This window comes from Ambystoma mexicanum, chromosome 3p, assembly GCF_040938575.1.
Source record: "Ambystoma mexicanum isolate Mex_15411 chromosome 3p, UKY_AmexF1_1, whole genome shotgun sequence".
Taxonomy (NCBI): domain Eukaryota; kingdom Metazoa; phylum Chordata; class Amphibia; order Caudata; family Ambystomatidae; genus Ambystoma; species Ambystoma mexicanum.
In genome coordinates, this window is record NC_090925.1 from 1,048,789,180 (window position 1) to 1,048,806,060 (window position 16,881).

A 16,881-nucleotide genomic window follows, 5' to 3' on the forward strand; every position below is an offset into this window, starting at 1 on the left:
GGTACTCCCCTTTGGCATCGCCTCAGCGCCAAGGGTGTTTACCAAAGTCCTGGCAGTGGCCGCTGCACACCTGCGCAGACCATCAGTCCCAGTTTATCCTTACCTAGACGACTGGCTCATCACGGGGGACTCGTTCGACGTTTGTTTTTTGAACTCCCAAAAAACAGTAGATCTCCTCTTCAGCCTGGGTCTTGAGCCTGGGTTTTTCAATCAACGAAAAGAAATCCAGCTTAGTCCCCAGCCAAGTAAAACAATTTCTGGGAGCGCTAATTCGGACGGAAGACGGTCTTGTCTTCCCCCTCAAGCGAGAGGGTTCAGAACATGCTTCACAGATCCCTCAATATGTAGCCAGTCGGGAGGTGACGGTACGCAAAGCAATGCGATTGCTAGGAATGATGGCATCATGCATATACTTGGTTCCCCATGCGCGGCTGCACATGCCTCCAATGCAAGAGTGGCTCAACAGCCAGTGGTGTCAGGCCAGCAGACAATGGGAAGATCTGGTAGTTGTCTCACCAGCCCTCGTTCTCTCTCTGCAGTGGTGGTCGAGAGAAAACCTCTTGAAGGGGAAGACCTTCACCACCCCTGCAGTGGAAGCCACTCTCACGACAGATGCATCTCTCACGGGTTGGGGGGCGCCCCTGCTTCAGCAGACAGCACACAGTGTGGTCCCCTCAAGTAGCGTCCAATCATATAAACTTACTGGAGCTATTAGCGGTGTTCAAAGCATTGAAAGCCTTTCAGATGCAGCTGCAAGGGAAGACAGTGCTGATCCTAACCGACAGCACTACTGCAATGTATTAGCTGAACAAACAGGGAGGCACTCGCTCTCCAGGACTATCCAAGCTGTCCCAAAACATTTGGATATGGGCTCTCAAACACAAGATGTTTTTGTTGTCCCAACATGTTCCAGGGGAACTCGGTCTTCTGGCAGACGTACTCAGCAGAGAATTTCCTCTGCCAAAAGAATATGAATGGCGACTGCATGAAGACATTGTGTCCAACGTCTTTGAAGAATGGTGTTTCCCAGAGATCGACCTGTTCGCTACTCAGGAGAAAGCCCAATGCCAAGATTACGCCTCCAGGTACCCCCAAAACTGATCCAAGCAGAACGCTCTCTGGATAACTTGGTCGGGGAAATTTGTCTACGCTCCCCCCTCCCCCAACTCCCCTTCTCAACAAGATGGTGCACAAGATGCACCAGGAACCCGTTCCCATGATACTGGTGGCCCCCATGTGGGCCCGCCAACCTCGGTTCGCTCACCTGATGGAAATGTCCCTCTCCCCACCAGTCAAGCTGCCCTGGCCGTACAACATGTTGTCTCAGGACGGGGGGAGACCCTACAGCCATGCCCACAGACTCTGAACTTGGCAGCCTGCCGCCTGAGATCATAGAGTTTGGACACCTGCAACTCCCTCAGAAGTGCATGGACATAATCAGGGAAGCGAGGAAACCCAATACACGTTATTGCTATGACAGCAAATGGAAACATTTTATCATCTGGTGCAATTCATAGGGTGTCAATCCCATCGATTGCTCACCCTCACACATTGTGTTGTATCTAACCCACCTGTTGGACTCTTGGTTAGTCTTCAATTCCCTAAAGGTTCATCTGGCTGCTCTGTCAGCCTACACCACATCACAACAAAAGGTATTGTGGTGGAAAATACCGGTGATTAAAGCCTTTATGGAACGGGTTAAGAGCATTTATCCTCCCATCTCTCACCCAGCCCCTGGATGGCATCTGAATATGGTTTTTGACCAGGCTCGTGAGAGCTTCCTTTGAGCCTATGCATAAAGTAAGTCTGAAAGACCTGACTTATAAGACAGCCTTCTTGGTGGCTATCACTTCTATCAGAAGGGTTAGCGAACTACAGGCTCTTTCTGTTTTAGACCCCTTTGTCACAGTCCACAAAGACAAGGTAGTTCTGCGCACACATCCCAGGTTTGCGCCTAAATTCATCTCGAAGTTCCATGTGAACCAGTCAATTGAACTACCCACTTTCTTCTAGAACCCTACTAACATGGCCGAAAGAAGCCTTCACACACTAGACATGCGCAGGGCAGTCATGTTTTACCTGGAAAAAACCAAACCACTAAGGAAGACTAAACAATTCTTCATTTCAGTGGCAGTTGGTAGAGAAGGGGGATCCTATCTCTAAATCCGCTATCTCAAGGTGGATTGTCAAATGCATCACACTGTGTTTCTCTCTTGCTAAGAGAGAACTGCCCTTCAAGCCTAGAACACACTACTCGAGGCACTGGGGCATCCATAGCATTAATTGCAAATGTTCCTCTTGAGTCCATTTGCAAAGCGGCAACCTGGAGTTCTGTACACACCTTTACAAAACACCATTGCCTAGACACTCATTCTAGGTCTGATTCTCAGGTGGGACAAGCAGTACTAAGACATCTTTTCTCTACTGTTCATTCTCACAACCAACCTCCTACTCCGGGTACTGCTTGCTAGTCTATGCACGGCATGTGATTCTAAGCAGATTAAGAAGCATCAGAAGACATGCATTACTTACCGTAATAGCATTTTTGATGATTGTATCTGCTTAGATTCACATGCGCCCCCCCTACCTCCCCGCTCGGGCTGGAAGGAACATAGACGTCTTACTACTTTCTCTCTTTATGTACTCACTCACTATAGCGTTGGGCTCCCTCATGGCAGAAAGAATACAATTGGAAGGACCTCGGCGCGTGAGGGATTTTGGGTACTACTCACGTCACGATAGGGATAGTGTTACAGACACGCCTATGCCAACCTCCCCTTTCGGTCCCTTTAAGACAAGATGCAATACTCCGCGGTTACTACTGGATGTCGGACCATATGCACAGCATGTGAATCTAAACCGATACAATCATCAGAAATGCTATTACGGTAAGTAATGCATGTCATCTCCATACGGCTAGCACACATGTGCCCCATTTCCCATCGGGTGGTATTGTCAGCATCCACATTTTCCTATTGGGTGGCTTTGTTAACACAAGGGCGTGCAGTCCCTTTTTCATGACCACTACCATGGTCGTGCCATGTTTTTCCCCCCTAGAGCTCGAATTTGTGCACTACTGCAATGGTTTTAATGCTACTTTGATTGTCCATCTTAAACATGACCTTGGTCTTATGGCGAATGGGAGTGCAGCTAGCCGATGCCAAGTCCTCCTGTTCATTTTCATGCAAAATCGGTACGTTTAATTCTACATCTGATGGGAATCTTCAGTCCCATTTCTTTGTTCATGCTACCCGAGTTCACTGGAGCGGATGTTGACCCACAGGGTCCATAACACTGACACGGATTCAGTTGCAAGTGTATTCACGTCTGAACACTTCAGACCACATAGTTGCCGCAGTGGAACCAACCGGTAAATGAATTACCTTGACACAGGCTTTTTTATTTAGGGCTTTGCTCGTAATTTGCCAGCACGGCGCATCTGCAGTTTAAGTTCACGATGGGTATAGAGTGGTCGCTACGCATTTGCCCTCCTATTCTTGTGGCAACATAGTCGTCTCGCTCGAAAGTGCAACCCTGAGCATATACAGTGACTCCTTCCAGGAACTTTTTCTCCATGGACACAATGAGAGTAAAAAATCCATCCGGAGTGGTGACCTTTACAGTAGGTATTTTTCACATCTTGAAAATGCTCACCACTACCAGATATTGACAGTTGAATCACAGAACTTTCCAATTTATATACGTTGCCTGTATAATGTGCCTCTTGAAGGTTTACTAAATACGTTATGGGGGCCACTAAGCCTCATTTCATTTATGCACTAAGATTGGTCAGGCGCAGGGCAGCCCTATAACCATGAATTCCCTTTTCCATTAGGCCAAACTGTGGTTTATTCACTACGGGCTTGCCACACAATGGAACATTGACTTTCCACCACTTGGGTGTTTATTTATGTAGATGGTGCTTTTCCAATATACTACTGGAGGTGTAGGTTAAGTGTGCCATTGGCAATTAGCATAGTTTGTTGGTAATTTTGCCATTTAGGTGGAACTAGGGATAGTTCTAATCCCATGTCTTCGCAGATTCATTTTGCTATTATCTGTCTGTTGTCGTGGCAGTTGTATGCAGTTCATGTTCTCCACACTTCAACTGTAAGTAACAAGGTTATTAATTTTGATCTGTTGCTCATTTAAGACTAAAATCTCGAACTCAATAGTGTGGCTTGGGGATGCTAAGCTCGGTCAGCTTTTAATTGGATTTTTTTCTTTGCAGAATAGGTGGTTTGAGAATGACTCAAGACGAAAGTCAACTGAATATTTAAACGAGAGCAAGCCTCGATATGTGTCAAACTTTATATATGTTCTTGCACATTGATTGTTGAACACTGGCTTGCTGTGTGTGTTTGTGTCCTGAGGAAGACGAATATCAGTTTAACATTGTTTTTTGGCTCGAACTAGATATAAGTATTCGTGGAAACTACAAAAAATATATTTTGGGACATGCACTATACAAGCTCATGCAAGATACTTGTAGTCGACACTTCCCACTTTTTTGTCAGCATTTTTGCACTGTTTTGGCACTTCGATGATACTTTGCACTTTCTGTCCTCAACATTAATTGGGGCAGTATTGGATTTACAATTTGGGAGAACTAGAGCCCTATGAATAATGGAGTACCCATTGCTTTGGGACATCTTTTTCATAAACAAATTCTCTCTATAGAGTATATATTATTGTCTCATGCAGTATCCGATTGAAATGTTAGAATTTTCATATTTTTGTATACATTTTGACTTATATTTTGTCATTTTTTAATAAACTCTTTACTATATTAATAAAATATGACCATATAATTACTACTGCTGACCGAGCTTATCCTCTTTTCCACCCATCCGAGTCGAGTATACTCTTATCTTAAATTGAAAAAAACGTTTTCCGTGTGACTAATTTCCCTAGTTTGTGACATCCTGCGTCATGTTCCTAATGTTGTGAAAGTGTCGGGGCAGACTGGTGTCTGTGATCCCCTAGACACCAGGGAAACCCGTATTGGGACTGGAAAGGCCGAAGTCCATCGCGCCCCTTCCGGGTATGCGTGTCCACCTCCCAGTAAGTATGGAAGAGCGCAGAGAGTCTGCCCCGCTCCAGGCAGGTGTGGTGGCAGCAGCTACATCCTCCGCGGAAGTGCCCTAGCACCATTGACCTTAACTTCTGCTGCTGAAATGATTGCCCGTCTTCAAACTAGTGCCCATTTATTCCAAAGTCTGCATTCATTGTTTTCCCATACAGTGGTTGGGGCATTATTGATTGTATTAGTTGTGTGTTTTTAGTTTAAATAAAGCTTTTTTTATTTTTATAATTGAACCATGATTGGCCATTTCTTTTATTTTGGTACAGTACTATCGCTGTTGCTTCTGTGCTAGCTCTCATCCCTTCTGAGGAGTAATGTCTGCCCTCTGCCTATGCTACCTTAAAAGGCTAGTGAAGTATACTATTCAGGGTTTGTCACTTGCACCTTTGATTGAGATCACTGCTGGTTTAGTAGTAATCTATGGCAGAGTAGGCACTTCAGTCCTTACGCCACCCTGCTTAACTTTGACAAAATTCCTATTGCGCTGCAGGGATGTGTCCTCACCCCATTGCTCTTCGACTTGTTTCCCAATGACTCTTGAAAAAGTCCGGCAGTTCGACTACCTGGGCATCTGTTTTTCTGGCGATTATTCTTGTGCTCCCCAGGTAGAGAAGAGCCCCTTAGCACTCAAATTGCATTGCGTGGGGGAGATACTTTGCTTCTCTCAACGTTTTGGGAGCCACCGCATCTCCCCTGCCTTAGAGGCATTTCAAACAAAGGGACTGGCATCACCTGCGTCTGAGTTGCGGTGGTACAGTAGGTGCCCTCAACTTCAGGGAGTCGGAAATGCTTTTTAAAGTCTCCGGTCAATATCCCCCAGCCAGCCATCTTCATTTTTAACTCCTGACCAACTGGGAGTAGTGCATATAACTGACAAGAGACCGCTCAAACCCCTGATCTTCTGGCTCTGAATTTGCATTGAACCTCCATGCCCTACTATCTATAAAAGTCATCTGCAGGCAGGGTTATGCCATCCTGGGCATAACGATTTGGGCTGGTTGAAAACAATCAGACTGGGCCTGAGGGCTCAGAACTTGGCACATGTCTACCTCACCAGAAGAAATAACGAAGTCAGGTTTGAGGTCTGAAAGGTACTTGGGGGCAGAAAGTTTGGGTGCACTTGGAGCATGCCTGTCTGCATCTGAGACAGTTTTAGTATTTTTGATTCAAAAGTGAGGGAGGACCAGAATCATATTTGGACACGTGTACATTGCAGCAGTGTGTTCCCTCTGTTAGATTTAGCATGTTTACTCTTTCGTTGAATGTGGCAGGAAAATTGAGTTATTTAAAACGTGATTGTGGCCATTCCTTTGAGATCACTGCTTGATTTATTTATTTTTTTGTTTGTTTTCTCTACCTCTTTTCCCCTAACCTGACCCAATAAGGTCTGCTTGCCTGGAGCCATTGCTGTCTATGGCCCACGTTAGCCACCTCGGGAAAGCCCTAATTGGGCACATATCACTGTTTGGCGTAGCTGGCTTGCATAGAAAGTTAGACAATTTAGAGCTTGCAGGAATGCATCAGGCTACGAGTGCAACAATTGTGTTGATTTTAAGTGTACTGATGGATTTTAATTTTGCGTTTTAATTACTTGAATTATTAATTGTAATAGTACTTGCTGCTGATTATTCAAAATGTAATGACGCCTGCATACTGTTATTAGCAGGTTATATACCGCTTGATTTCAGCCATGGATTGGTTGAAAAAAAGTATGTGCTTCATGACCACTATTAATTGTTTAAACACTTTAATTGTTTTAAATGTAATCTTCTTTTTGCTTTGTCCATAAGGTCCCTGGCAATTTTCACGTGTCTACGCACAGCGCCACAGCCCAACCGCAGAACCCAGACATGACGCATGTGATCCATAAACTGCAGTTTGGTGATAGATTAAAGGTGAGATATGGTCCCTCTTTGAATTGGGGGATGGCGGTGGGTTTAGAATTTCAAGTAATCGCTAGGACTCTGATTTCTTTTTTTATTTTTTTTGTTGATCGCTAATCGTTACAGCTGCTTCTGGGTGCTTTGAGACACTGCATGCTGTAAATATAAGAAATGGCTCATTCAGACAGCCATATTAAGGAGGAGAGCAACTGTGAATCCCTGGGACTGCACTGGTGCCTTGGACTCTAGGATGGCGTTGGGGCCCTTCAACCCTTTCAGTTGAAATGGGCCTCATGGGTGTTGGGGCGGGGGCGTTTGCTGTCTTCACAGCAGCATATTTCTATAATTCATATTAATTGTGCGGTTTGCCACAACCGCTCGTTAAAGGGTGGTGTTTACTGGCTGCTGTCACCTTAATCAAAGACTTGCAAAGTACACTTGGCAACATGCTTAATACAGGATATCGTACTGTCATCCAGGGGCATTCTTCCCTTACCTTTTACTCTGGTCTCGGCTGCATTAGCATGTTGCTGACAAAGCAATTACTAGCGTTTCAGCTCCCCGCTGGCTGCATGCTCTCATGATAATCTGCAGTGATTTAACTTCCTTGCTGCATTCCTTTGTATTCATTATTTAAGCACCCGACGGGTGCCGTAGACTGTTTTCTCCAAATGGTAGGCAAGGGGCCCCCCAAACATGTTGAAATGGGCACCTAATAACATGACAAATCTTTAGTCGGCCGACCGTAGACCCCCAAGGGGGACCTTTGGGAGGCTTCCACTCAACTTTGTGTTCTTCCAACACATTTAGCAGCACTCTTTGTATCAAAACTTAATGCAGTGATCACACTGCCATGTTTTCACGTATTTTGTAGGCGGGTATAGGTGGCCCAGAGGCCACTCAAGGGAGGCTGACGTTTGATTTGTGACTTCCCAACTGGGTGGCCTAACCTGTAGCTGCTCAACCAGCAGTCCTTACTCTCAGTATTCTTTTCAAGTTCCACTAGTGTTAAGAAGGGGCTCCTTTTGAGCCAGTTCTAGGCTCTTCTGGGAACCCTCTGCGTATCTTAATTTACCACTCACCAAACTCAAGCTACCTGCGCTGCAGGTTCCTACTTGCATTAAGGTGGCAGCAGGTTAAAGCCTGGATGTGTGTGGCCCTGATGGGCTGAATTGTTGGAGCCCTGTTATTGTCCTTGGGCTCGAAATGGCCCGAGGCGATGTAGGTTAAGAGCCAAGAGTTTAAGCTACTGAGAAAAGGAATGCAGGCAAGAAGATCAATGGCACTTGTAGGCGCGACACAAGGAGGCCACAGGGAAGCAAGACAAAGTTGTTAGCTGTCACCACATGGGACCTGAGGCAGCATTTTGGTTGATGGCCTTCAAAGGAAGTTATCAAGAAGGTGAGTGAGGGGCTGTAAGAGCCTGGAAGAACAGAATTAAGGCAAATTGGGTGGTGACGCTGACTGAACAAGGGATGGCACCCCCAGAAGGCACAAGATGCTCCAAAGGCTTGCCTCGGTGAATTTTTAAATCTGAAAGGAGGACGGAAATTACACTTGGCAGTGACTGCAAACGGACCACTCTGGCTGATTGCAATTTATTGCCCTCCGAAAGCAAAGCTGGACCTTCGAGACCTGGATGCTTTGCTGGATTCCACTGTTAGACAATCACTGAAGGAGACTTCCCACGCCAAATATCAATTCTGGAACTCCAGGACTGCCAACCAGAGGGGGTAATATTGCTGGCGTATTTCTGGAAGAACGACTGTGTGGTAGCAGATCTGACTGAGCCCACGCACTACCCCGGTGGCAGCAAGTCACAACCTAGATGTGCTGGACATCGTGCTACTGAAGAACCTGCAACACTCTGTGGAGCTGACCTCGGACCACAACCCAGTAGCAATCACTGTGGGAGATGAGATGGAACCCTACCAGCAAGCCGAGAAGTACAACTTCAGAAGAGCTGACGAGCCGCTACAAGGAAGAGCAGAACAGCAAGGTCACACCAAACCCCCTGAGCACCAAGGAAGACATCGACAAGGCTGTGGAAGACTTCACAATAGCAGTCAAGCAGGCAGTCAAGAGCAGAGTTCTGAAGCAGAAGACACTGATGCTCCATCTACGGCCTACCAAGAGTCATCCAGGAGCCAATCGCTGACAAGAACTGGGCCCGACACCACTGGCAGAAGGTCTGCACGCCTGATCTCCTGTAGAAGTACAACACGCTCACAAGGCTCCTGCAGGAGCAAATCAGATGGCACCATGGAGAGAAGTGGGAAGCACCAACAGTCAAGCTGAAGGAGGCAGACAACTCATTATGGAGAAGGACTTGTCGCCTGACTGTAAAGGAGCCAAGCCCACCGATCCAGAGACAAACCTCCCCTTGCATGCAGCAACAAGGACAAGGCAAAGGTCCTTGCCGAGACACTGGAGGCTTTGTTCACCCCAAACAAGGGAAGCAGGCTCTCGGATGGAGTGGAGCAAGAAATTGAGAAGCATCTCACAGAAGACCAAAACGGGATTGGAGCAGAAGATATCCATGAGTGCACAAGTTCTGAGGTAGCAGGACTTGCAGAGAAGCTGGTGAATGGCAAGGCACCAGGAAGCGACAGAATAACCAACCTGCCATTCAATTAGCTCCCACCAGCATCATTGGAACACCTCACGTAGATCTTCAATGCATGCATGCATGAGGCTTCAGCACTTTCTGAGATCCTAGAAGGAATCAAGGTTCATCGTATTGCCAAAGGCTGGCAAACCACTGAGGGATCCTGCGAACTACCGCCCCATCAGCCTGTTCTCCTGATTATCGAAGCTCCTGAAGAAGGTCCTCCTCGCCCGACTTGGCGACTTTGCCTCCAAAAGAAATCTGCTAGCAAAGGAAAAGTTTGGATTTCAAAATGAGCATGCAACGACCCCTCAGCTGCTGAGTGATGGACACCATCAGCCACGGATTCAACATCAAGTCCACGGGAATCGTATGATTGGAGGTCTCCAAAGCATTTGACCGAGTCTGGCACAAGGGACTGCTGCACAAGAGGATCGAACTGGGATTTCCAAACTACCTTATGAAGACGATTGCAAGCTACCTGGGCGACCGCACCTTTCATGTTGCCATGCGGTCTGAGATGTCCTCATCACATCCCATCTGAGCAGGCACACCACAGGGATCAAACCTCGGACCCTTCCTGTTCAACATCTTCACCAACAACATCCCAACAGATCTCCACAAGACCAAACTGGCACTGTATGTGGTCGATGTTGCATTCATCTCAGTCATTCAGCAAAAAGGAAGTGGCGAAGAACCTGCAAGCTTCATTGGATACCATCTTGACGTGGTACAGCGATTGGAAAATAGAACTCAACACCAGCAAGACAACTGCCACGCTGTTCACCAGAATATATCAAGGAGCACCCGCACATCAGCCTCAACGGGGAGACCATCAAGTGGGAGAGCAGCAACTGCTACATCGGTGTGACCCAGGACAGCAAACTCAACTGGAGACTCCATATCTAGAATACTCAGCAGAAGGTAACAAAGATGGCAGCGATTTACACACTCCAGACAAAGATAGTCTTCAAGGCAATCATCAGACCTCCCCTGACGTATACCTCCCCAGCATGAATGGCCTGCCATGAGCGACAGCGGGAGAGTCCTCACAGTCCAGAACAAGGCTACGGATGTTGTTTGGACCTCCAATCTTCACAAGGATAGCTGACCTTCACAGAGAACTGGACATCGAGATGTTGGACGAACATCTAACGAAACTGAGTAGAACTTCTGCCAAGGACTGGATCAGAACCAAACCAGTCTGATCAGATGACTCGCTGCCACCACTGCAAACCCTTTTGACTACTACCCGCGGCCTATCATGTTGAAGACCGTGTGAAACAAGCCCTACTGTGACAAGTCCACAGAGACATGACGAATCCTAACCCAAGACTATATACTCCACCCGAGAAGATGAAGTAATGAGGCTCATGCCTCGGTATCCAAAAATCACAGCTGATGTATAAAATCGATCAGCAAGAAGAAGACAGACACTTGGCAGTTCTTTGCCAAATGTGCCCCTCACAGAGGCTGGTTGAGCTGAGGAAAGAAAGCAACCCCTCTCACCACACCATATGTTAACTGTAATAAATGAAAAGGAAGACAGCTGGCTATGCTCCTTACTGAAGCAAGCACAATGTGGGATATATTGACCCACTCAACAGTATTTCACCACATCACCAAGCTGCATTTGCGCAAGAAAAGGCAACCTGACTGCGCTGGCTCCTGTGCGCACCAGGACCTCAAAACTGTGTTTTGGCAGCAACAAAAAGATGTCTACACTGTCCTGCCAAGCACAAATCAGGGAGGATGGAACAAGGGGACACACTGAAGGAGCGTGCCAGTGTGTTTTGAAACATTCATGGAATGTAGTGAAAAGACATTACTGCTTTGCGTAAAACACACAATTCCCCTTCAAAATGAAACATTTTCACCCTTTAAGAATGCTGCTTTGACGCTAATTCCATCTGTTCATTCTGAAACCACTGTGATTAAAAAGGCCCTGTCATGCCCAGGATATTTCACTGTGCTTTACCAAAACCAGGCATAATTCCTGAGTGACGGGCCCAGTCAAACCAACTCTGATAGAAATCAATAATCAACTTCACTTTCACTCGCACAGGAACACATGTTTATTTCTTTCCAAAGGTATCCAGTCTCAGCAGTTCAAAGAGACTTTAACTCTCTGAGCCAGGTCAGTGTCAATGTATCTATGCTTCAGATAAAAACTCCTGCATTCAAGGAAATTACTATAGCTGCAAAGACAGTGTGGGCATCTGAGGGAGCTGGCAAAATCGAATTTGAAAAGAAATGCTAGCAGTTTTCAACACATGTGGAAAAAATTGGCTTTTGCAAAACTAAAGCAGAAAAATGCCCATTTAAAAAGTAAAATGTTGAAGGAAAGCCTGCCAATACCTAGCAATGTGAAGGGGTTTGTGGTTGGTTAAAATACATACAGAGGCTATTATTATTCCACAGGAATTTTAATTCAGGACCAAAATAAGAAAATAAAGATTTTAAAACACATGGACTAAATTTGCAAGCTCTCAAAAAAAAGTTATTCCAGATGGCACAGCCCTGAAACTTCCCCCTAGGAAGGGAGACGCGCCATAAACTTCTAGGACACGAAAGTGATAATTGCCAGCTTGAAAAACTTTGAATGGGCCAGGACAAAGAAAGTTCACACGCTCGTCAGGCATTCGTCTGTGCTCCAGGCTGGGACAATAGAAGTCCTGGGACACTAACCTGTGAAGGGGCAATAAAACCTTCAATTAATCTGAGAAACCCCCACCTTGCTTTGAAGGAAATTACAGTGGCAGCTGAAATGGTCTAGGGCAAGACAAAGGACTGCCATTTGCTTCTAAAGACTATTTCAGAAATAAACTTTAAAGACTTATCTCTGCAGCAACACTTTGTAAAAATGTAGAATTTTCGCAGTGTAAAAGTGAATTTGTGGGCTTTCTTTTAAGAATTGGTAGAATTCATTGACACCTTGGGGACAGAAAGGGCGAAGTACGGCTGATTACGAGAAAAGCATCCATATTGCAAATGCAGATTTTTGTACATACATCCCTTATGATAATCCGCATCCATGTATAAAGTTATAGAATTTTGAGTAATATAAATCCCAGTGAAAAGCGTGAACATCTGGTAGAAGGGCGAAAGAAGGGCCCATGGACTGGAGGATTGGACTGCAATGTGCTGCACAAAATATGTAACATTTGTATATAATTTGCTAAGATATTGCCATTGTATAAATGTATGTTTGTGGCCAAATCGGATTTTAGTTAAAGTAATTTGGGGAGGTTGTTGGACATTGTAAAACTCACACCATAAATCTGACATTTTCTTGAAATCCATCCAACGGAGAGCGAGGTGGAGACTAGCACCCTTGTCCAATCTTGTTGCTAGGGGTGTCTTTAGTTAAGCCTGCCCCAGTCATATACTGTGATGTCATTAGGCATTATAAATAAGAGTCCCTGGCAAGACTCTAGACACACACCCAGACACTCTTCCTGATTTCCTGCGCAGCGTCCTGTTCCTGTTTCTTTCATCTTGCACTGATCCAGATTCCAGATCCAACTACCAGGCCAAGCATTGCTGACCCTTCCAGCAAGGCCTCAATTCTAAAATCCCAATACCCAAAGGGAGAAGCAGTGGTATTTTTGTGGGAAGCCTCCTGATACCAGCCTGTCTTGCGGCCCACCAATTACTGCCCAATAACTGCATCCAGAGGTACCTGTGCCATCCTGTGACCAGAACTATCATTTGGTATCCAGTCACTGCCCAGCTGATCCTTTCCCGCTGATTTGTCTGGCTGTCCTTTGTTAGACCAGATCCGTGTGGTGACCAGAACACTGACTGTCCAAAAATCCTAAACTAAAGTGGACTCTGAGTATCAATAGAAACCCATAGAAATCCATAGTATACTTTGCCTTGCTTTGTCCTTAGTTCCCCCTCTAAGCCATCCTATTCTGACCCCGATATCCTGTTAAAATTATCTGTGAAACCCTGCCTTTGATTCCTAGTGTTGGCGCCGATTTTCTCTTCATTTTGTTTTGCATGAAACATAAGCCATTACCGATTTTGATTAAATTAATTTTCCCTGAAGGGAACTGGGTACACTACGTGAAGGGTTACAACTGTAGTGTAACTGTAGAGATTTACGGGTGGCCTTCCTCTTTTTTTTCTTCGCCATTAAATCTAGTTTAAATAAACTTTGCAATCGATTTTAAAGCCGCTTTTGTTTTTCACTGCCCGATTTTTTTTTTTCTTCCAAAAACGCACCTCATTCTATCTTGCCTATCTCATTCATTTTAACAGCTAGATACCTAATTTCACTTCTATAATATACCTGTGATATATATCTATCTCCCTACAAATTGCAATATTTCACCCGTTTTTCAAAGAAACCGTTTTAGTAAATTTACACGGAAAACAGAAATATTTGTAAAGTTTCCAGCGTGTCATTTTGATTAAAAATTGTTTCAAATCTTCTGCTCATTTTTCGAACTGAATGCTCTTGCTAATCCATTGCTTGTGATTGTTTGTACCTTTACATTGTTGATTTAGTGAAGAATTGTATCTGCTTCAAGGTTTTTACACACATTCATTATTTTATTCATCCATTTCCGAGTGTCATTTTTAACATTGCAAGGGTTTCAAATCCGTTTTTCACTCTTATTTGAGGAGGGAAGGTCGGATTTGAATTCAGTTTTCAGCTTCTTATTCATGGTTACCTGCTGTTTCTTCATATCCATTCAGAAATGATTATTTGTGGGTTGATGGAACATTGATGGGGGAAATCCTAACTTGAGTGCTATCTTTCCTAAAATCAAAAAGTGCTTTAATTCTGTGGTGTTTTGTATGTGTGTCAATAGAAGGTTAAACTAAGTGCATTGCTTACTTTCCTATTGTTATCACCCTATTGGTGATGGCTGCCCCATATAAAAAATTGTATGATTTCTTTTGAATTTTTAAAAAATAAATAAATTTTGTATTTTACCAACCAGCCTGGTTCATGGTCCATTGTGACCCGGGGTATTTGAAAAGGGGGTGTGATATGAGTGGTGTACCATCTCAATATTGAATCTAATATAAAGAGATGTATTTCAGTTGTGCGCTGCATACTAGGCCGAGACGAAGGCATGTGTTGCCTGATTTGAAATCCTTAACAACAAGGAAGAGGGCAATGGATCAAAATTGACATTTTTATAGGTGGTTAAAGAGGAAAGGGTCTTAACAAGGAAGAAGTCATTGCAGGAGATCGGTGGCACTTGTCAGGGCAGAGCAGTGCTTAAAGTGGGCCGGGCCCCCCAGTCCCACCACAATTTTTGCAGGACGCATTATTCCACTGCAGCTGCGACTGGAGATGCGTCCGCCATTAAGTGAGGTGAGCTAACTGAAGTGCCAGCAAGCCACCGCGTCAGTCACAACGTCCTCTGGTGACCCCTTGCACGAGGAGTCAACAGAGAAAGTTACTGTCCCTTTTGTTTCCCCAGGTCGCCGAGTCTTTAACCCTCAGCGAACCTGGGGATTCCATTAAATATTTCAAAGTTTATAAAAGAGGACGTGAAGTCCTCAATTCAAGCCATCTTTTATAAAGCTTTGCCGACGGACAAAGACACCTCGGGCTTGGTCCGTCGTCAAAGTTTTATAAAAGATGGCTTGAATTGTGCACTTTTCAAGCCATCTTTTATAAATATAGTAATGTTTTTTAAAAAGATGGCTTGAAAAGTATGCAAACCATAAGGTACACACAAATATATAAATCTTTTTTTTTGTGTGCGTAGCTTACTATGGCTTGTGTACTTTTTAAGCCATCTTTTATAAACCGATATTTATAAAAGATGGCTTGCATAGTACACAAACCATAGTAGGGTATGCATACAAATATGGAAATGGTTACATGCATTTATATATTTGTTTGCGTACCTTACTATGGTTTGTGTACTTTTAGCAAATAACAAGGGGGGTCCTGGGAGACACACTTTCACAGAGGAGAAATATCCGAAACATATTAGTCTTTGTCCTGCCCTGGGGCAGTCAAGCACTGAAATGCTAGGCAATTCTCCTCTGAACAAGAGTACCAACAGCAACCCCAGATACGTGTTTCAGTCTGGTTGAACCTCATCAGTAGGGTGTAGCTGTGCCTCTCTAAGAATAGTGAGCAAGGGGTCCGCGTCTGGATTCCCCTAGTAACTTAGGGTGAAACCCAAAGTTACTTGAAATATGTAATAACAAGGGGGGTCCTGGGTCAGACTTTAGCTCACTACCTTTCACAGAGGAGAAATATCCCAAACATATCGCCGAAATAAGAAGAGGACCCCCCTTGTTATCTGCATATTTCAAGTAACTTTGGGTCTCACTGTTTGCTGTTGGTACTCCTTGTTCAGAGGAGAATTGACTAGCATTTTGGTGCGGGACTGCCCCAGGGCAGACTCTGGGTAAGGTTCTTGTAACAAGGACTCGTGTCTAGCAGAGAGTCTCCCAGGACCCCCCCCCCCCCCTTGTTATTTGTGTACTTTTAGGCCACGCCCACCCCATAAGCCACGCCCCCATGAGGGCCCCCCTATGCAGGGGGGCTTCCTCTGCCCCCCCCACTTAAAGCCCTGGGGCAGAGGAAGCTCACCTGCATAGAAGAGATAGCCAGGCAAGAAATTAAGATGGGACTCATGCAAGAGCAGTTACCGCTTGCTAAACGCAAAAGGGGACCAGGCCGAGATAATCACAGCGTCAACGGGTTGTGAAACATGCCGGCAAGGACTGGATTATATTTCTGGGGACTGTAAGCGGCTGGTGGGAGGTGGACTGCCTCTGACCACGTGGTGCCCAAAAGCACCTACCATTTTGAACATGGTAACTTTGTATTTTATTAATAAAAGCCTGCGGCCTAACAATTGTTCCACTACGATATAGTTTCATGGTTTTATTGTATTTGGAGCGCATTATGTCTCGGGTCAGCATAAGAACTGCGTTTTTGAGGTCATTCCAGGCAGGGCCGGCCTTAAGGGCAGCAGCGCCCTGGGCGAATTGGCACACCCCCTCGCCCACCACGCCCCCCCGGCTAACGGGGCCGGGCGGAAAGGGGTGGGGCCAGGAGGGGCCACTTTTTTTTTTTTTTAACCTCGCTCCGGCGAGGAGGTTAAATATGGTGCATTAGCACCCCATTGCCATTGAATGAGCACGCACCGCGGTTCATTCAATGGCAGAGGCGCCTGCCACTACGCCAGCTCGGGGGAGCCTTTGAAAGACTCCCCTGGTGGGGAGCCCTTGAAAGACTCCCCTGGTGGGGGGCTAATGGCGCCTTTTCTTGTGAAAAGTGCCCACGGCGGAGGAGCGCATTTAAATGCACCCACCGC

At 45.5% G+C, this 16,881-nt stretch overlaps 1 protein-coding gene across 1 annotated transcript in view; it reads left to right on the forward strand.

Moving 5' to 3' along the window:
• The window catches only part of ERGIC1 (endoplasmic reticulum-golgi intermediate compartment 1), a 556,793-nt gene that overhangs the window by 410,251 nt on the left and 129,661 nt on the right, over positions 1 to 16,881 (forward strand). Inside the window, exon 6 of the mRNA XM_069652409.1 lies at positions 6,877 to 6,981. Within this exon, the coding sequence (XP_069508510.1) occupies positions 6,877 to 6,981 (105 nt within the window). The remainder of the gene's footprint in view (positions 1 to 6,876; positions 6,982 to 16,881) is intronic.